The sequence below is a fragment of the Scyliorhinus canicula genome, chromosome 7 (genome assembly GCF_902713615.1).
Source record: "Scyliorhinus canicula chromosome 7, sScyCan1.1, whole genome shotgun sequence".
Taxonomy (NCBI): domain Eukaryota; kingdom Metazoa; phylum Chordata; class Chondrichthyes; order Carcharhiniformes; family Scyliorhinidae; genus Scyliorhinus; species Scyliorhinus canicula.
Window position 1 is genome coordinate 18529801 of NC_052152.1, and position 21940 is coordinate 18551740.

The window sequence follows — 21940 nt, forward strand, 5'->3', positions numbered from 1 at the left end:
GAGAGAGTCGTAGGAACCACCTCACCTCATCTCTTTCAGATTATCTCGATCCCCTATTTGTTTATAAAGCACCACTGAAGATGGTAGCCTTTCTCCAGTGAGCTTGATTACTAATCACCTCCAACAGCCAAAGTCCACGTGTTTTATTTATTGATTTTAGTTCAGTATTCAAGACAATGCAAATTCACATCCTGTCACAAAGGTTGTTTACTTTGAACGTGAACAGGGGCCTAATTCATTGGATCAGGGATTTCCTTACTGATCTCCCTCAGCATGTTTGTACTTTTAAAATTCATTTACAGGATGTGGGCGTGGCTGTTTAGGCCAGCATTTTTTGCCCATCCCTAGTACCCTTCAGAAGGTGGTGGTGAGTTGCCTTCTTGAACTGTTGCAGTCCCTGGGGTGTAGGTACACCCACTGTGCTGTTAGGGAGGGAGTTCCAAGATTTTGCCCCAGCGACAGCGAAGGAATGGCAATATATTTCCAAGTCAGGATGGTGAGTGGGTTGGAGGGGAACCACCAGGCGGTGGGGTTCCCAGGTACCTGCGGCTTTGTCCTTCTAAATGGTCGTGGTCATGGGTTTGGAAGGTGTTGTCTAAGGATCCTTGGTGAGTTACTGCAGTGCATCTTGTAGATGGTACACACAGCTGGCACTGTTCATCGGTGGTAGAGGGTTTGTACGCTTGTGGAAGGGGGAGCAATCTAGTGGGCCTCTTTGTCCTGGATGGTGTCGAGCTTCTTGAGTTTTGGAGCAGCACTCATCCAGGCAAGTGACTTGTGCCTTGTCGATGGTGGACAGGCTTTGAGGGGGGGGGGGGGGGGGGGGGGGGGTCAGAAGGTGAGTTACTCCCCGTAGGAGTCCTGTCCTTTGACCTGCCCTGGTAGGCACAGTATTACTGTGGCTAGTCCAGGTCAGTTTCTTGTTTTAAAATAAATGAAGAGTACCCAATTTTTTTCCAATTAAGAGGCAATTTAGCGTGGCCAATCCACCTACCCTGCACATCTTTGGATTGTGGGAGTAAAACCCACACAAACACGGGGAAAATGTGCAAACTCCACACGGACAGTGACCCAGAACCGGGATCAAACCTGGGATCTCAGCGCTGTGAGGCAGCAGTGCTACCCACTGCGCCATCGTGCAGCCCTTTCCAGGTCAGTTTATGATCAATGGTAACTCCCAGGGCGTTGATTGTGGGGGATTCAGCGATGGTTATGCCATTGAATGTCATGGGACGATGGCTAGATCCCTTTTTGTAGGAGATGGTCATTGCCTGACACTTGTGTGGCACGAATGTAACTTACCACTTGGCAGCCCAAGCTGCCAGGTCTTGCTGCATTTGGGCATGAACTGCTTGATTATCTGAGGAGTCGCGAATGGTGCTGAACATTGTGCAGTCATCTGCAAACATCCCCACTTCTGACCTTATGATGGAAGGGAGGCCATTGGTGAAGCAGCTGAAGATGGCTGGGCCTATGTCATTACCCTGAGGAACTCCTGCAGTGATGTCCTGGAACTGAGATGATTGACCTCAATCATTTTCCTTTGTACCAGGTATGACTCCAACCAGAGGAGAGTTTTCCCCCTGATTCCCATTGACTCCAGTTTAGCTAGGGCTCCTTGATGCCATACTCGGTCAAATGCTGCCTTAATGTAAAGGGCAGTCACTCTCCCTCCACCTCTGGCATTCAGCTCCTTTGTCCATGTTTGAACCAAGGCTGTAATGAGGTCAAGAGCTTAGTGACCCTGATGGAACCCAAACTGACCGTCCATGACTAGGTTATTGCTGAGCAAGTGCTGCTTGATAGCACTGTTGATGACTCCTTCCATCACTTTGCTGATGATGGAGAGTGGACTGATAGGGTGGTAATTGGCTGGGTTGGATTTCTCCTGTTTCTTGTGAGCAATTGGGCCATTTTCCACATTGAGGGGAGATGCCAGAGTTGTAACTCTACTGGAACAGCTTGACCAGGGACGTTGTAACTATAGCTATCCTCCTGTCCATTGGTTACCAGTTTCTGTGGAACACACAATGAAAAAGGAGCAGAATGTGTGCCTGGAAGGTGTACCAGGCAAAAAGACCCTCAAAGGAGTCAGGCAACATTTTTCTGAACACTTGCCACAGACCTTTTCCGTGGTTTTAATTTGCTTTTTGTTTTCTACCTTTTGATCCAAGTGCCCAATTTTGCTGTGTGAGCCTCAAGTTAAATTTCATCTATTTATTAAGGACGCAATCATAGTCCAGTTCCTGCAAGACTCTCAGGACCAAGCCTGTGAGTTAGTTCAGCACAGAGTCAGATCCAGAACCTTGCTGGCTTTCCCTGTGAGGTTCACCAAGTCAGTGATAAACCTGTCGAGCCACTGACTGAGGTGGGGGAAGGAGCATACCTGGGGCCCGAGGGGAATGGAACCAGCAACCTGTGCCTGACCTTGCATTCTTTAGCTGTCTGTGGGCTGTTTCCCAATGAAGCTAGAAATAATAGTCTTAAATTCCGAAAACCTGAATCATTGACTGATGGATGGAAGATCTCAGTGTAAAGATGAATGATTTTGCGTTTGACAGCTGCTGACCTCTTCGTTTGCGGCATTTATTTGGTTTGATCTTTTTCAGGTTATATGCTTTTATGTTTACAGGGTGTTTTTAAAAATTCTCAATGTTTGAGCTACGTGCTGTCAGCCGTGGGTGGGTCCATTAAGAGCGCTCTCGCCACAGAGTCATCAGGTGGTGGAGTCGAGTGCTACAAAATATGGACTGGCTCTCCAGTGCAGTACCGAGGGTATAAACTCTGTAAACCGAGGCCCCATCTGTCCCCTCAGTTAGATAGAAAAGACCCCAAGGCATGATTACATGAAGAACAGGGGAGGTCTCCCTGCAGTTGTGGCCAGCTCCCCACTGGCCTCGGGATTGAGGTTTTGTGCACCACACCAGGCACCATACTATCCCGATCCTATGGGCTGGGAATCACGTGGGGGCTCGAATTACTACTAGTCCTGACAAACGTGTACCTGGCATGGTGGACCTCGTGGTGAGCCAAGGGGGTAACTCTTTAAAGGAGTGGCCCTCAAAGTCCATTGGAGGCCCCCCCCACCCTCCCCTGCACACACAGTGCAAGACCTGCCAACCCCCGCCAGACACCTCCTCTTCCAGAGACCCGCTAATTGAAGAAACCACCTAAATAAGGAGACCGTCCCAGCGATAGTTAAATAAAGAGACCCTCCACAGAGCCCTTAAATAAAAAGACCCCTAAATAAAGGAACCCCCAGAAACACCCTGCAGATGAGAGACCCCTGTCAGGAAGCCCCCCAGAAGGAGACCCTTTTCAGGAAGCCCCTCAGAAGAGAGACCCCTCTTTTCTGTATCTGTGTATAAATCTGAGCTCTGTGCTTCCTCAGCTTCATCCAAATGGAAGCTCGAGAGCAGTTCAGAGTGGCAGTGGGGGAAAAAATCACTGCTTTAACACTCACCTGGGTAATACATCTGCTGGCTCAGACACAGGAAGCAGCATCAAGTTTTGATTGACAGCTCCTGGACCGCTTCAAACAGAATTAACTGCTTTCCCATCGTCTTCCTTCATGGGCGAGTCAGCTAGAAACTGACAGAACCCAACTGTCAAAATGGCAGCCTGTTAGCAAGATTCCCTCGGGAATCCCTCGCAATCCTCGCCAAGCAAAAATCTGCACGGCGAAGGATTGGGAATCAGGTGTAATTCAGCACTGGCAGGAGAACATAGTCTCCCAATCAGAGAATCCCGGCCCTGAAATTCCTACAATTATCACAGTGGGATATTAATGCGATTTTATTTCTGTTGTTATTATCTCCACTTGGTGTGTGCAAAATGCCTGCAGCCCTTCCTACAACAATGGCTCTACTTCAGAAGGGCTTAACTGACTGTTGGGTTGTCCTGAGATCAGGGTCTGTATAAATGTGAGCTCTGTGCTTCCTCAGCTTCATACAAATGACTTACTTTTATTTGGTGAGAGGGATTCTAGGTTTCTCTACCACCCAGGGGCATCACTTTACAAAATTGGATCCCCTGGATCCAAGAGGTTCCAGGAAGGATTTGTTCAATTTTCCAATATCATCAGAATTCCAAGCACCTTCCATGAGATTTTGCGTTTCCGTGTACGCTCAGGGGGGAGCACAATTTCCACTGGGTTATATAGGTTATATAGGGGCTGGTTTAGCTCACAAGGCTAAATCGCTGGCTTATAAAGCAGACCAAGCAGGCCAGCGGCACGGTTCGATTCCCGTACCAGCCTCCCCGGACAGGCGCCGGAATGTGGCGACTAGGGGCTTTTTACAGTAACTTCATTGAAGCCTACTCGTGACAATAAGCGATTTTCATTTCATGTTGCTGCCATGCGGGTCCTCAGCAACGGCAGCACCGTTTTCTTTGTGCGGTTAACATATTTTGGGACTTGGGAGTACAGAATTCCAGGATTGTAGCTTGCCATGAATTCCCAGTAACTGATATTTTCAGAACACCTCCGAGAACGGGTCAGCCTTCACAGGACAGAGGGCCGCCAGGAGAGTGCAAGTCCTTGAAGGGTCACGACAGTTGTCTGTCGGATTCTGGCAGTATTTGCTGGGGCACCCAAACGGAGTTGGCAGGGTGGGCGGGGGTGATTGTAAGACCGTGCTGACAGGGGGTTGCATGTCGTGGCAGGGGTTGTCATTCCAATATTTGGAGACAACCGCCAAGCACATGCTGGCATTATTTGTGGGGCTCTGGGGACGTGTCGATAATCATGCAGCTCCCCGTATACGCAAACGTTTGGAAATATAACATTACCGTGGGTAACGTTGTGTTCTTGAATCTTTGTTCTCGCAGATCCAGATGGCGGGCAAAGGCACGGATGAGAGATTGTTTGTCTGTAAGTACTGGAACATTTGTGGATGAATACGCCAAAAATAATTATTTTTTAAGTAGGCGTGGAGTTGGCAAAATTTTGTTTCCTAAACGTTCTGGCAAACATATTTGGAATAATCTGCACAGCCAGCAAATGGGACTCCCACCCTCCCTGTTAGCATCTTCGTACTTCCATTGAAACCAGGGCCTGGAATAGGGAGATTGCTTACTTGATCTGTAATTTGGGACTTCTGCAAGTCACAGAAATGTTTGGCCGCAGAGGAAGGCCATTCAGGCCATTGGATCTGCACCAACTCTCCGAATGAGCAGTTCGCCGAGTGCCAGTCTCCTGTCCCCTCCCCGTGACCATGCATGTTCACTCTTTTCGAACAGCCGTATAATTCCATTTTGAATGCTTCTAATTGAAGCGGCCTCCACCACACTCTCGGGAACTCCATTCCAGACCCTAACCACTCGCTGCGAGAAAAGGTTTTCTCGCCTGTCGCTTTTGCTTCCTTTGCCAATTATTTGAAATCTGTGCCCTCTCACTCTCCATCCTTTATTTGAGTGGGAGCAGTTTCTTCCCAACCCACTCCGTCCAGACCCCAATCTCACCATTGTTTCTGAACGCTATTTCGGATAAAATTTGAGAAAACCTTCATATGAAAAAGATACTGCAGGAAGCTTGTTGAAGCAGTGGTTTAAGTTCAATCCTCTAAGTCCTATGCCTCAAGAATGAAAGTTCCATCATTCCACCGACTGTGCGGGAGATGGGGGTGCCACACAGGAAACTTTACTTGGATAGGCGTAACCCAGTTTCTTGTGGATATGGTACTCCAGCACGAAACTGTCACTGACCTTCCATTAACTGTCAGAGAGCTGGGATGCAGGTGGGGGATAATAAAGTCATACTGTTGCTTTTCTGAGATTGAAACTGAGACATGTTGTGCAGAGTTAAGGGAGTTCTCCCCTGCAGCTGGTTGTATTGTTGCTGATTTATCAGTGCTTATTGCTGACGCTGGATCAGAGAAAGGAAAGGTTTCATTCCCAGTGCGAACATCCATCCCTCACCTTGAGGAATACCAGGTGATTTAAAAAAACTCTACTTTCAAATCGAGTGGAGTGTTTATCAGCGTCTACAGTGCCGAAAACGACCCCGCCAGTAAATGGGACCCTGTTCCTTTTTTGAGCCCTGGCGGGGGTCGCCTTGCCAAAGCTGCACTTAGCTTCATTTCCTGCGCTGACTAGCTGAGCAGTGAAGGAAGAGCTCAGGGACAGCATTTAGAAATGGCGGCATTTAAACATTTGGGGTGGGGGGGTGGTGGGCGATCTCTGGGGCCACACCCACTCCATCCTCCAGAACCCCCCCCCCCCCCAAATTCCCAACTTACTGATTCGTGGGTCCTTGAGCATCCCCCCCATCACCCCACTTCATAAGGGCAGGGCACCCGGGACCTGAACACCGAGCACGGGCTGCCTAGCAGCCGTGTCACCTTGACGCTACCAGCCTGGCAGTGCCAAGGTGCCCAGGTGGCATCGGGAGTGCCAGCGTCTGACTAGCCGGCGGCCTCCAATCGCCTGGGAGATCCCTCAAAGTGCATTTACGCCTTATCCACGTTTGCGGAAAACAGTGCGCAACGGCACCAGGGCAATTTACCCTAGGTGCGGGGGTTCAATCCCACTCCTTGGGATACTCCAGTGCAGACATGGTACAGTGAATATGCAAATATGCCAATCTGGATCCCGCCCAATGAGGGCGAGATCTGGATTGCGACGTCTCGCGAGATCTCGTTAGGTGTCCCGAACATCATAAAGCGCGATTTACCGTTCGCATCACCGGCCCTGGCGCGATGAGGCCATACGATCACGCCCACAATATTTTGGCCTTAACTGCTTTCTGTGGTCGAGAATTCCTCAGGCTCACCACTCTTTGGGTGATGAAATTTCTCCTCATATCAGTTCTAAATGGTTTACTCCGAATCCTCAGACAGTGAACCCCTGGTTCTGGACTGCCCGACCATCAGGAACATCCTTCCTGCATCTACCCTGTCTAGTCCTGTTAGAATTTTATAGGCTTCTATGTAATCCCCCCTTAATCTTCTGAACTCCAGCGAATACAATCTTAACCGATTCAATCTCTCCTCATAACTTAGTCCTGCCATCCCAGGAATCAGTCTGGTAAATCTTCACTGCACTCCATCTAGAGCAAGAATATCCTTCCTCAGATAAGGAGATCAAAACTGCACACAAAATCCAGGTATGGTCTCACCAAGGCCCTGTATAATTGCAGCAAGACATCCCTGCTCCTGTATTTGAATCCTCTTGCAATGAAGACCAACACGCCTTCTTTACCGCCTGCTGCACTTTCAGTGACTGGTGTACGAGGACACCTAGGTCTCATTACTCATTCCCCTCTCAATCTATAGCCATGCTGATAATAATCTGTCTTCCTCATTTTGCTACCAAAGTGGATAACCTCACATTTATCCACATTATACTACACCTGCCAGGCATCCGCCCACTCACTCAACTTATCCAAATCTTGGGCGATTCTCCGACCCCCCGGGGCCGGCGTCAATCCCGCCCCAGCCGTGTCCCGAATACTCCGCCGCCCGAGATTCAGCGGGGGCGGGAATCGCGCCGCGCCGTTCAGCGGGCCCCCCGCGGTGATCCTGCAGCCCGCGATGGGCCGAAGTCCCGCCGCTACCAGGCCTCTCCCGCCGGCGTGGATTAAACCACCTACCTGACCGGCAGGATTGGCGGCGAGGGTGGGCTCCGGGGTCCTGAGGGGGGGGGGGGGGCGATCTGACCCCGGGGGGTGCCCCCACGGTGGTCTGACCCGCGATCGGGGCCCACTGATCGGTGGGCGGGCCTGAGCCGTGCGGGCACTCTTTTTCTTCCGCCTTCGCCATGGTCTTCACCATGGCGGAGGTGGAAGAGACCCCCTCCCCTGCACATGCGCCAGTATGACGTCAGCAGCCGCTGACGCTCTGGCGCATGCGCGGACTTACGCCGGCCGGCGAAGTCCTTTCGGCTCTGGCTGGCGTGGCACCAAAGGCCGTTCACGCCAGCCGGCACAGTGGGAACCACTCCAGCGCGGGCCTAGCCCTTCAATGTGAGGGCTTGGCCCCTAAAGGTGCGGAGACTTCCCCACCTTTGGGTCGGCCCGACGCCGGAGTGGTTCACGCCACTCCAACACGCCGGGACCCCCCGCCCCGCCGGGTAGGGGAGAATCCCGGCCCATATTTCAACTCAACTTGTCCAGAGTTAACGCTTAAGAGTTGAATCTGACTCTCCCGAACAGGCTTAGAAGAGTTCTGGAGAAGAGTTACATTATTTTAAAATAAATTTTACAGGACGTGCTAGGCCAGCATTTATTGCCCATCCCTCGTTGCCCTTGAGGTGGCGATGGTGAGCTTGAAGCGTTACCTCTGTCCCATCCTCCACAGATGCTGCCAGACCCACTTGAGTGCTTTCAGCATTTTTTATTTTATTTCAGCTTCCCAGCATCTGCAGCATTTTGCAGTTAAATAAAATTATCAACTCCAAACAAACCGTGTTGTGTAAAGAGGCCCAAGTGGAACAGTGACGATTGCTGAAAAGGGGTCGTTCGTGGGGGGTGCGTGGGGGGGGGGGGGGGGGGGGGGGGCTCTCCTATCTGATCCAGTTTCGTTGGAGAGATTGAATGCATCAGTAGTGCGGATGACAGAATGCTCAGAAAGCTTCATCACTTCATTTGTTTGCAGGGTGTGATGACTGTGGGGAGTACCATGACTCGGAGTGTCCGGAGCTCGGTCCCTTGGTGACGGTCAGCGATTCTTTCGTCTTGAGCCGAGCGCGGTAAGGAATATCAGGGATTCGTGAAACGAACAGCAAAGAGCAAGTGCCTGCTTTTAAAATGAATGTCAACCTTTCTCCCCATGTATTCCACGGGTTGGAATTTTTGAATTTCCGGAAAATGAATTTTCTTTTTGATCAGCAGTCAAATATCTCAATGGAACTTCAATCTGACCGCATCTCCGCCCTGTCCTAGTCAATCCATTCTGTCTTGTTTTATGACTTTGCAAAATGCTCTGCCGTGGAACAGTGGCAGATCTTTAGGCTAAAAGATCTTTAGACTACTGGGCCGCTGTTTTACTGAGAGTTGAGAAGCTGTAGAATCCTTGCTCTGGAAAGCTTAGGGACAGATTTATACTCCGGAACCAGATGACCGTAAAGATTTTTTTTTTTGATAGTGGAGAAAAGGTTAAAGTGTTTCGGTTGAGCTGGAGCACTCCCATATTACTCTTTTTTTTTTTTTTTATAAATTTAGATTAGCCAATTATTTTTTCCAATTAAGGGGCAATTTAGCGTGGCCAATCCACCTACTCTGCACATTTTTGGATTTTGTGGGGGCGAAACCCACGCAGACACGGGGAGAATGTGCAAACTCCACACGGACAGTGACCCAGAGCCGGGATCGAACCTGGGACCTCAGCGCCGTGAGGCGGTTATGCTAACCACTAGGCCACCGTGCTGCCCTTCTCCCATATTACTCTTAAGCACCACGTTAAACGCAGACCGTGAGATGGTAAATCGAGGTGACATTTCTACACCCAGGGCTTAATTTTAACCCTCGCTCGGTGAGAACCGAGGCAGGGGAGGGATTGACGTGAGGAGGAGCTTACTTACACCAGTCTCCCGTGTGGCAACACATTATCTTCACCCACTTTGAAGTCAGTGGATGTTCCCTCTGCAGATAAAGGAGGGCGTAATTTAATTGAGAAATCATGGTGCTACATTCTAATCCAAGCATGGAATGGATTCTTCCCCCAGTAAAAATGAACCTCTCTATATCTGTGGCCTGCAGAGTCAGAGATACTAAAGAAGTGCTGATTAATTTAACACATACCAGAAACAAAAATGATCAAGATGTGTTTTTTACCCCGCTTGGTGGCGAGAGGCCTATTTTTTGCGCAATGACATAATGTTATCATTTTTATCACGCCCAGATCCTCCCTGCCATCCAGTTTGGAGATCAGGCTGCTGGAAGATGGAAGCGAAGGGGTCTTTGCATTACTTCCCCTGGTAAAACGCACGCAATTTGGGCCGTTTGAAGCCAAAAGAGTGTCGATTCTGGAAAAAGAAGTCATGCTTCCTCTGAAGGTAGGTTGAACCTTGGGTCTGCTCCATCGATGGTTCATTCAGGTGGCATGGTAGCACAGTGGTTAGCACTGTTGCATCACAGCGCCAGGGACCCGGGTTCAATTCCCAGCTTGGGTCATGGTGCAGAGTCTGCACTTTCTCCCTGTGCCTGTGTGGGTTTTCTCCGGGCGCTGCGGTTTCCTCCCACAAGTCCCGAAAGACGTGCTTGTTAGGTGAATTGGACATTCTGAATTCTCCCCTAGTGTGTCCGAACAGATGCCGGAATGTGGCGACTAGGGGATTTTCACAGTAACTTCATTGCAGTGAAAATGGAAGCCTAATTGTGACACTAATAAAGATTATTATTACATAGTGAGTAGTGCTCCACAGTTTATTTCCTGGTCTGTGATGAGTTTATTGTTCTTAGCTGTAGGGGGTGCTGCCATTGCCCTGGAGTCTTCGAGAAAGGAAGAATGTGCATTTAAATGGTGCTTTTCACAATCTCCGCTCAGGATGTCCCAAAGCACTTTGCCACCAATTAAATTAATTTTGAAGGGCAGCCACTCTTGTAATGAAGGAGGGATGATAGCCAATTTATGTCGAGCATGCTCTCACAAACAGATTATTTGTTTAAAAGTGATTTTGCTTCAGGACACTGGAGGAAAGGCTGTTTATGCTAGAAATGGGAAAATGAACTCAGTGTCCCTAGCAAGCAACATAAAGGAATTTAATGAGATTTCAAATTTAAGTCTTTTACTGTGGGGAAAAAAAACCAAAAGCAACATTGACTAAACATTACATAGAAAACAACAAACACTCTGAACAACAGAAAAGATCATCCTTACTAATGCTTTGACGTAACCAGTAACCCCACACTGCCTACATATACATTACAATACGCTATCCCCAGGGTTACAGTCTTTGTAGGAAACAGTCCACAACCACTCTCAGCTTCCAAAGGGTTCATTTTGTCGGGATGTGTAATGTCAAGTGACCTTCAAAAGTTCCTTCCCACAGTTTTCGGAGAATTCCCAAACCAACTACCATCTGTAAGAGCCACTCTGGTGATTTCTTCCAGCATCGACAGGGCAAACCTTCCAGAGTCTTCAGATTGCTATGCGATTCTGTTTAATCCGAGACTCTCCTCCTCCCACATTCTGCCTGGTAACTGGCAGAGAACTTGCAGTTTTCTTCCCTCTGCTGACCACACGCTGCAGGCTTTTGTCTCCCAGTGAGACATCTCTCTCTTTCACTTTCTCTCCATTTCCCTCCAAGAAGAGGGAGAATGCTATTTCATTTCCAGCTTATTTTCCCTGACTGGGAATTTATTAATCTACATAGAAACAATTAGCCTCTAATTGACCTTGGGATATGCTTGTTTTATAACAATTTCATCTGATACATTTAAGGGCAGGTGAATGTTAACTGAAGCTTTGCCATAACGACAGAACAATGCTTTGAGTATTGATGTTGTGGTCCAGTCATTGGAGAGTATATAGTTTTGACAATGTCACGGGAGATACATTGGGCGGGATTCTCCATTCCCCGACGCCCGTTTCGTAATCAGCGATCGGGCGGAGAATCCCTTTTGATGCTGAAATCGGGGGCACCTCCTGTTTGACGCAGTTTTGTATGCTCCGGCCCCTCCGAAATGGCGTCATCGAGCCGCACACTATTGGGACTGCCTCAGGACGTCACCTGAAGGCCCTCACCGACGCTCCCACCCCCCCGTGGACTGAGTTCCCGACTGCGCGGTTGACATGTGGTCTCAGCGGTCGGGAACCCGGCGTGGCGGCTGCGGACTGTGTCCAGCGCCGGCGGGGGCTTCCGCAAGGGCTGGGGGGCTGGAGGGGGTGGCCGGGGGAGGGGGGGGGGCACTATATAGCAGGTCGGTCCGCGCATGGCCAGCGCCATGTTGTGCGGCCCGACTGCTGCATGCACGGCCACAGACCCGGCCATTCTCCGGCCATTTATTTCATGGTAGCCGGGGGGTTTATGTGGCAGGGCTGATAGCCTCTCACCAGTCACAGGATTGCTGAGGGGGGGGGGGCGCCGTTGATTTGTTTCACATAAAACGCCGCAGATCCTCTGCACTTAGGCTCAGAAATGGAGAATCCGGGCAGCACGGTGGCACAGTGGTTAGCATTGCTGCCTCCGGCGCTGAGGACCTGGGTTCGAATCCCGGCCCTGGGTCACTGTCTGTGAGGAGTTTGCACATTCTCCCCGTGTCTGCGTGGGTTTCGCCCCCACAACCCAAAGATGTGCAGGTTAGGTGGATTGGCCATGCTAAATTGCCCCTTAATTGGAAAAAATAATTGGGTACTCTAAATTTAAAAAAAAAATGGAAAATCCAGCCCATTATACTTAAAAAATCACAAGCTTTCCATCTCCAAACTCTCGCAGTCACCTCCAAGTTTCCTGTGCCGGCAAGCAGTTTAGAATCGTGGATCTGGATTTTAAGGGGTTTCAGGGTGCATGCTAAGAGACAGGAATGGTAAAATTGGGTGGGATGGCAGGCCGATGACGTCCACATTGCCTTCCCTTTTACCAGAGCAAGGGAAAGTGACAGACAGCCACCCACTCTTGAGTCAATTCTGGCCTGTAAGTGGCCAGTTAAGGACTACCTAAGATCCTTTTCCCTGGACCTGCAGTGAAACAGAGAGCGATGTGGAAAATATGCTGTATTATGCTGGAAAAAAACAATATTCCTCGACTGTCAATAATGGGAAAGTGTCATGTGAATAATCCAGGTGGCCATCTTGAAATTCAGTCAGCCATCTTAGAATTCTCTAGTCGGCACATTGGTTCGTCTGATATATTTAGCATTAGCTGTTTTGCCAGGATTAAAACATCACTATACTAAGAGACATGTTAAAACAGCAGCTACTTTTGTTTATTTTAGCAGTTCCTTTCCTCATTCTCAAGTGATCAAGTAGTACCCTCAGCTCTTTCACTCCAAACCCTCATTGGCAGGCAGGGAAGGGGGAATCTGGTAATACATTTCTAGCTGCGTGAGTGCTATTTTGAGGGTTGTGTTTGTAATAATCTCTCGGTCTGTTTAATTTTATGTACAAGGTTTTCCAGAAGGATGGACCCGACGTTTGCTTTGACACCACGAACGAAGAGGACTGCAACTGGATGACATTCGTGAGACCGGCGACAGATTTTCTTCATCAAAATCTCACGGCCTATCAACACAGTCATGATGTTTACTTCAACACGTTACAGGTACAGAGACGGCCAGTCATCCTGGCGTCCGTACGTTGGGGCTGCTCCGAACTTCGAGAAGATTGAAAGGGAATGAGAGGTCATGGTGTGGTCAGATACAGTACCGACTAGGGTGTTATACGGGGGATAAGGGGGATATTGAGTTTGCGCCTCATCATCAACTATGATTGCCTTCAAGGGGCAGCACGGTGGCGCAGTGGTTCGCATTGCTGCCTCACGGCACCAAGGTCCCAGGTTCTATCTGGTCACCGTGGGGAGTTCGCACATTCTTCTCATGTTTGCGTGGGTTTCACCCCCACGGCCCAAAGATTTTTTTTTCCTATAAATTTAGAGTTCCCAAATCATATTTTCCAATTAAGAGGCAATTTAGCGTGGCCAATCCACCTACCCTGCACATACTTGGGTTGTGGGGGTGAAACTCACACAAACACGGGGAGAATGTGCAAACTCAACACGGACAGTGACCCAGAGCCGGGATCGAACCTGGGACCTCGGCGCCATGCGGCAGCAATGCTAACCATTGCTTCACCATGCTGCCCCCACAACCCAAAGATGTGCAGGGTAGGTGGATTGGCCACGCTAAATTGCCCCTTAATTAGGAAAAAGAAAATTGGGTACTCTAAAAAAAAATTTTTTAAACTATAAGTGGCTTCTGGGCTCACTGAGGACTTTCTCACTTTTGTCTACCCCCGCACTTGGCGGAGGTTTTTTTTTGATCCTCTTCGTTTGCTTCCAGCAGCATATTACATGTCCAACTGGAGGGGGCACTGTTGGGGGAGGGTAATCATGATCCCTCATTGCATTGCGACCGTTTGAGACACGATGGATGGACGAGATGCTCTTGTCCTGCCCCCCTCTTCATGTCAAGGGTTACAAAGTTGGGCAATTTTTCAATGGCAATTGGAAGGTTGAGGAGTGAGATGATGGAAGCCTCTGAAGATTCTGAAAGGTTGTGAAGCTAGATGGTGATTGATAATGTAAATAGCGATAGATTTCTCTCCCATCGGTGCTGTGATAACGAAAAGGCATCAATTTAAAACTTAACTAAGAGTTCAAGAAGTGAGAAAAATTAGTTTTCTGCAGAGAGAATATTTAGAATGTCGGTTGTTGTAAATCTTAAAAACAAAATAGAGAATTGGATGACGGTTGGTAAAGATAGAGCAAGAGGACGCAACAAAGTGAAGTTGAAAAAAAAACAGAACGAAAAGAAGTGTTTCTGTGTCAATAGAACCCTGTGAACTAACCTTGTTATATTCGACAACATTTGTCCATCGCCCTGTCTAGAGGACATTAACGTTTTGCTGGGGTATGGTCTAATGGACACTGTTCCTGCACTGTTATTCCCATGTGAGCATATTCAGGGGTTCGTGCATCAAAACCGGCAACTTGCATTTATATAGCGCCTTTAGTTCAGTGAAACCTCCCAAGGTGTTTCACAGGAGCACAATCAGACATCCAGCCATGTGAGGTGATACGAGGCCGTGTGACCAAAAATCGTGATCACGGAATAACGTTTGCAGGAGTGTCTGAAATAAGGGTGGGAGAACAAAGAGTGAGACAGAGAACCCCTGATGGCCAGGACGAAACTGTGACATCTCCATACCCGCTGGTATGATGAACCTTGGCTGGGCCTCGTGAGTCTCCTCTGCCGGGCAGGGCCTTTGCAGACGTGCGACTTTCTTTTACTTCAGATCATGAGCGATCTGTGTTTTTAAAAAAAAACTCCTGTCACCCTTCACATCACTATTGGCGGATGCCACCTGCTCGTGCAGCTCCAGGTGACTTCGACCGTTCATCTCACGGAGCGATTCCGAACCCGGAATCTTTGGAACTGGACTGCAATGGACCTGGATCATGCGACCTAGCAACCGGAGGAAATTAGGACAGACTCATTGGACTGGAGGAATTCCTACACCCGAGTTTCAGAGTCCTGACGAATGAGAATTCAATGTGTGCTTTCTATAATTTGTTTCAAACTAATAAAGAGGCAAGATTGCAATCGCTTGAGAGCAATTCAGTCAAAGAGGCAGACCAATTATACTGGGAGCTGTGTGTGGATCTGGCCTGGGGTCTGTTCATTATTGTTTTTCACGCTATGTTTTGTCCTCGCCCCCACAGGATATCCAGCCTGGTACGGAGCTGCGAGTCTGGTATGCTGTGTTCTACGCAAAGAAAATGGATAAATTAATGCTCAAGCAAACAGCGAATCCAGTGAAAGGTAAGGAATGGGAACATGTTGGCCAGGCCATGCTGGGAGTGGAGGGTGGAAGAGATCGGTTTGTGTTTTTCTGCTTCTGAGTATGCCGACACGCAATTCTTGTCGTAATTCAAAGGCTGAACATTCTGATGGTGTGAAAGGGCAGGTAGGGGTGATCCTTACTGTGAAAAAATGTGAGTCGTTAAAATGGGTGAAGCCATTTGGGGAGGCAATGCCTTACTGGTATTGTCTGGTGGAACAGTAATCCAGAGACCCAGATGGAATACAATGTGTAGAAGTGTGAGGTTCTGCACTTTGGAAGGAGGAATTTAGGCATAGACTATTTTCTAAATGGGGAAATGCTGAGGAAATCAGAAGCACAAAGGGACTTGGGAGTCCTTGTTCACAATTCTCTTAAGGTTAATGTGCAGGTTCAGTCGGCAGTTAGGAAGGCAAATGCAGTGTTAGCATTCATGTCGAGAGGGCTAGAATACAAGACCAGGGATGTACTTCTGAGGCTGTGTAAGGCTCTGGTCAGACCCCATTTGGAGTATTGTGAGCAGTTTTGGGCCCCATATCTAAGGAAAGATGTGCTGGCCTTGGAAAGGGTCCAGAGGAGGTTCACAAGAATGATCCCTGGAATTAAGAGCTTGTCGTATGAGGAACGTTGAGGACTCTGGGTCTGTACTCGTTAAAATTTAGAAGGAGGAGGGGGGATCTTATTGAAACTTACAGGATACTGCAAGGCCTGGATAGAGTGGTCGTGGAGAGGGTGTTTCCACTTGTAGGAAAAACTAGAACCAGAGGGTACAATCTCAGACTAAAGGGACGATCCTTTAAAACAGAGATGAGGGGGAATTACTTCAACCAGAGGGTGGTGAATCTGTGGAACTCTTTGCCGCAGAAGGCTGTGGAGGCCAAATCTCACTGACTGCCTTTAAGACAGAGATAGATAGGTTTTTGATGAATAAGGGGATTAGGGGTTATGGGGAAAAGGCAGGAGAATGGGGGTGAGAAAAATATCAGCCGTGATTGAATGGTAGCAGACTCGATGGGCCGAGTGGCCTAATTCTGCTCCTATGACTTAGGGTTAAATCGCACCCCTAATCTCCATCAGAAGAGGAAACATCTTCCTGGTGTCCACCCTATCAAGCCCCTTCAGAATCTTCTATGTTTCAATACGATTCATTAATTTATTCATCTAAACTCCAATGGGCATAGGCCCAACCCGTTCCACCTTTCTTCATAAAGGTAAGCCCTTCGTCCGAGGAATCGAGTCGAGCGAACTTTCTCTGAACCGCTCCTAACGCGATGATGTTCTTTTTCATAAGGGAGACCGAATAATAGCATAGTGTTTTTCTGTACTTCTTGCTGTTATGTAACCAAAGTATGAAAGAAACTGCCGTGCCAAGAATAGATGCTCTGATCATGATCTGCAATGGTCAAGGTCATCATGTGGAACGAATCTCGAAGAGGATGTTTTTATGACTCATTGAAAACTGGGAAGTGATTTCTTAATGATTAGCTACTCTGAAACAATGTGAAAGTGGGAGCAACTTACTGTCGATAAGAAAATGTGGCGCGAGAATACAACCAGGAAGTTCATTCCGCACCATGAGGCCAGTTGCATTGCTGGTGCTGCCCCCCGCTCCACCTTGGTGTACCAGAGATTCCGTGTTCAATCTGGGGCCGATCGTGCCGAACACAAACAGGCTCCATCAGTCACCAAGGAGCCCGCTGTAAGAGAATGTGGATATTTGAGCCGCACCCTTCTATGCCAAAGGACAAATGAACCGGGACCGAGTTGTTCCAGTTATGAAGTGAGACTTCAGAAGTTAGGAAGCTTTGTTGGCCCCACTGAGCTGAAAACATTGAAACGTGAACTGACGGAACTGTTCAAGAACACTAATGGCTTATGGTTAGGTAAATAATGAAGGAAAAATTGTTTCTGCTGATTCATGAAATAGTAATGAGTGGTTACATATCTCAGATAATCCACAGAATTATGTTGAAAATTAGAAAAACATTGGATTGGATTTGTTTATTGTCACTTGTACCGAGGTACAGTATTTTTCTGCGAACAGCTCAACAGATCATTAAGTACATGAGAAGAAAAGGGAATAAAAGAAAATACATAATAGGGCAACACAAGGTATACAATGTAACTATATAAGCACCGGCATTGGATGAAGCATACAGGGGTGTAGTGTTAATGAGGTCAGTCCATAAGAGGGTCGTTTAGGAGTCCGGTAACAGTGGGGAAGAAGCTGTTTCTGAGTCTGTGCGTGTCCTCAAACTTCTGTATCCCCTGCCCGATGGAAGAAGTTGGAAGAGTGATTAAGCAGGTTGGGAGGGGTCTTTGATTATGCTGCCCGCTTTCCCCAGGCAGCGGGAGGTGTAGATGGAGTCAATGGATGGGAGGCAGGTTCGTGTGTTTGACTGGGCTGCGTTCATTTCTTAAGCGGAGGCTGATTTTTTTTTTAAAGAAAAATTTAAAGTGCCGAATTCTTTTTTCCCCCAATTAAGGGGTAACTTAGCGTGGACAATCCACCTACCCTGCACATATTTGAGTTGTGGGGGTGAGACCCACGCAGACACGGAGTGAATGTGCAAACTCCGCATGGACAGTGACCCGGGGCCAGGATTGAACCCGGGTCCTCGGTGCCGTGAGGCAGCAGTGCTAACCACAGATGATTGGTATCTTGAATTCTCCTCCAGCAGATTGTGAAAGAGTCCTTACAACCGTTTGAAAGGGAATTTGTATAATTGCTTGGAAAACAGAAATATTAAATGATTCGCAGAGTTGGATTTGACTGAGTTCCTGTAGTGTTATCAACTGTGAGTGCATCCTTGCTGATGGACTCCAAGATATTGTATTTTGATTGAGTTGAGTCAAGTGAGCCACAATCTGCTGGAGTAGCGAATTCAAGATATCAGTTATTCTCTGCGTAAAGAATATTTTGTGACCTTCAACTGAATTATGTGATTATATATTTCAACATCTCCTATCATGTCACCTCTTAACTTTCCCCAGTTCTAGTGGGGGAAGAAATCTCCTCACTTCCCAAGACGCACTTCATAACTGAAATGGTCATCCCTGATTCCTTTGTCCTTCAGTAGAACAGAGATTAGCACTGAGCTCCTTAGTGATTGACTGTGGTAAAAGATGTCAGCCTTCGAGAACAGATTAGATGGGGGAATTACTGAGTAACAGGGACAAACGATAATAGGAATGGGCCATGCCGAGTGGCCCAATTCTGCTCCTATTTCTTATGGTCTTATGTCTTGCTGCAACCATATAGCACCTTAGTGTGGCCACATCTGGAATATTGTGTGCAATTTTGGTCTCCTTATCTGAGGAAGGATGTTCTTGATCTAGAAGGAAGTGCAGGAAACGTTACCAGACTGATTCCTGGGATGGTAGGATGGACGTATGAGGAAAGATTGTATTAGCTGGAGTTCAGAAGAATGAGAGAGGACCTCATAGAAACCTATAAAGTTCTAACAGGACTAGACAGGGTAGATGCAGGAGGGATGTTCCCGATGGTGGGGGTGCCCAGAACCAGGGGTCACAGTCTGAGGATACGGGATATTTAGGACAGAGATGAGAAGAAATTTCTTCACCCAGAGAGTGGTGACCCTGTGGTATTCGTTACCACAGAAAGTAGTTGTGGCCAAAACATTGCATGTTGTTAAGAAGCTGCGAGATAAAGCACTTTGGGCGAAGGGGATCAAAGGATATGGGGGAAGGCAGGATTGGGCTATTGAGTTGGATGGTCAGCCATGATCATAATGATTTTTAAAAATTCATATACGGGATGTGGGTGTCGCTGGTTAGGCCAGCATTTATTACCCATCCCTAGTGTCCTTCAGAAGGTGGTGGTGATGAGTTGCCCTCTTGAACCCTGCAGTCCCTGAGGTGTAGGTACACACACAGTGCTGTTGGGGAGGGAATTGCAGGATTTTGACCTAGTGACAGTGAAGGAAAGGCGATCATCCACTCGGCACTTCTGGTGATTGTTGTGAATGCTTCAGCCTCGTCTTTTGCACAGATGTGCTGGGCTCCTCCATCATTGAGATTTGGGATATCTGTGGAGCGTCTTCAATATGAATGGCGGAACTGGCTCGAAGGGCCTCTTCCTGCTTCTGTTTTCTGTATTTCTATTTTTCTAATCAAGAGGTTTGTAAAAGGTAATGGGCCATGAAATTGAATGTAAGCAATGGGTTTGAAAGCTTTTAGGCTTCCCAGCAAGCCCAGAGGCTTGAAAACGTTAAAGGGGAATGAAACTGGGGCAGCACGGTGGCGCAGTGGATAGCATTGCTGTCTCATGGCGCCGAGGTCCCAGATTCGATCCCGGCTCTGGGTCACTGTCCGTGTGGAGTTTGCACATTCTCCCCTTCTTTGCGTGGGTTTTGTCCCCACAACCCAAAGATGTGCAGGGGTATGTGGATTGGTCATGCTAAATTACCCCTTGATTGACAAAAATGAATTGGGTACTTTAAATTTTTTTAAAAAGGGGGAATGAAACTGAAAGTGAAAAAAGCACTTCAAAGTTTTCCAACACGTCAAAGGGAAGACTTTTACTTTCATCTGACAGATGATTGATATTGACATGCTGGGAGAGACGTCAAAGGTTTGAAGACTGCAGAGGGAAGACTTTTATCTTCATCTGACATATCTTTGACATGCTGGGAGAGAGTTTAAAGATTTTCAAGGCTACAGAGGGAAGACTTGTCAATGAGCCCCTTCCCAGGAAAGACACCCGACATGAGTCCCTCTAACCCAAGCCTCTGGGGGGGGGCAATCTGGCCCCAGGGGGGTGCCCCCACGGTGGCCTGGCCCGCGATCGGGGCCCACCGATCCGCGGGCGGGCCTGTGCCGTGGGGCACTCTTTTCCTTCCGCGTCGGCCATAGCCTCCGCGATGGCTGACGCGGAAGTCACCCCCTCCCCTCTGCATGCGTGGGGATTACGTCAGCAGCCGCTGTCGCTCCGGCGCATGCCCGGACTTCCGCCGGCCGGCGAAGTCCCATCAGCCCCGGCTGGCGTGGCTCCAAAGGCCTTCCACGCCAGCCGGCAGGACGGCAACTACTCCGGCACGGGCCTTGCCCCTCAAGGTGAGTGGTTCACGCCACTCCATCCCGCCGGGACCCCCCGTCCCGCCGGGTAGGGGAGAATCCAGCCCCTGATCTCGACAGGGGGACCGGGCCAGTAGACTCTCGACAGGTTGAACGCCTGCTGAGAATCCTGTTTTGGGCCTCACGCTCAATGCAAAGGGCCAGAAGGAATCCTGTCTAGGGCCAATGGCTCCGGAGAATCATCCACATGGCATCTCTTGTAGTTTCCTGCTGAGATATGGGTTTCTTGGCTAGATATCCCTCTGGAACCAGGTATCCCTTCACTTAGTCTTCTGTGGTCTTGGGGATAATGATGCCAATTGCAACATTGCAAGTTTCACCAGCTCAGCGTAAATCAGAGGTGGTTAAATGTGGGACTTCTCAATGTATATGACCCTACACCCCTCGGGGTAGCATGGTGGCGCAGTGGTTAGCACTGCTGCCACATGGCGCCGAGGACCCGGGTTCAATCCCGGCACCGGGTCACTGTCCGTGTGGAGTTTGCACGTTCTCCCCAAGTCTGCGTGGGTTTCACCCCCACAACCCAAAAAGATGTAATTACCCCTTAATTGGAAAAAAAGATTTGAGTATATTAAAAAAACATATGACCCTACACCCAGCAAGGTGGGAGGGACATATATTAACGTTGGTTGGAATCCACTCCACAGTATTGTTCCAGTAAAATTTACATTTGAACAAGACACTAAAGCAGCACGGAAGCACAAGCGATTAGCACTGTGGCTACACGGCGCCAGGGTCCCAGGTTCGATTCCCTGCTGGGTCACTGTCTGTGCGGAGTCTGCACGTTCTCCCCGTGTCTGCGTGGGTTTCCTCCGGGTGCTCCGGTTTCCTGCCACAGTTCAAAGACGTGCGGGTTAGGTGGATTGACCATGATAAATTGCCCTTAGTAACCAAAAAAGGTTGGGAGGGGTTACTGGGATGTGAGGGCTTGAGTGGGTCGGTGCAGAATGGCCTCTTTCTGCACTGTATGTTCTATGTTCTAAAGCTGGCTAAATCTGATTTATAATAATTAATTATGCCATAACTGCATGTATGATGTGACTGCTAACAGAGATCGGGCCTGAGAGAATAATATGCCTATTACTTATAATCTCTCCCTATTTCCCCAGATGAGAGGCAGTGTGAAATTGATGAATCTAAACTTATGCCAAAGATCCAATATGTAACATCCTTATGTGAAAATGCCAGTGGAGATGCTGCAGTTTCCCCAATCCCGACTCCAGGTGAGTAACCTCTCACTGCAGTGCTGTTCTGCAGAAGGAGCGGCAGTCTGCTCAAGCGGCCGAGATCAGCTGCTTCGGTTATGCGGACGTGCTGGTTGGGGTTTGGACCAGGATGAGTAGTTTTACAGCTAACACAACAGCCCTCCGAATGACCTGGACTGATCCCGGTAGCCTGAGGAGGTC

General features: G+C 48.5%; 1 protein-coding gene across 6 annotated transcripts in view; it reads left to right on the forward strand.

The window, feature by feature from the left end:
* Positions 1 to 21940, forward strand: part of prdm15 (PR domain containing 15) — a 73211-nt gene that overhangs the window by 9397 nt on the left and 41874 nt on the right. For all 6 annotated transcript variants that reach the window (XM_038801446.1, XM_038801445.1, XM_038801448.1 and 3 more), the window contains exons 2-7: positions 4831 to 4873; positions 8595 to 8688; positions 9840 to 9993; positions 13048 to 13200; positions 15319 to 15418; positions 21644 to 21757. In XM_038801446.1, the coding sequence (XP_038657374.1) occupies positions 4837 to 4873; positions 8595 to 8688; positions 9840 to 9993; positions 13048 to 13200; positions 15319 to 15418; positions 21644 to 21757 (652 nt within the window). In that variant the 5' untranslated portion in view covers positions 4831 to 4836. The remainder of the gene's footprint in view (positions 1 to 4830; positions 4874 to 8594; positions 8689 to 9839; positions 9994 to 13047; positions 13201 to 15318; positions 15419 to 21643; positions 21758 to 21940) is intronic.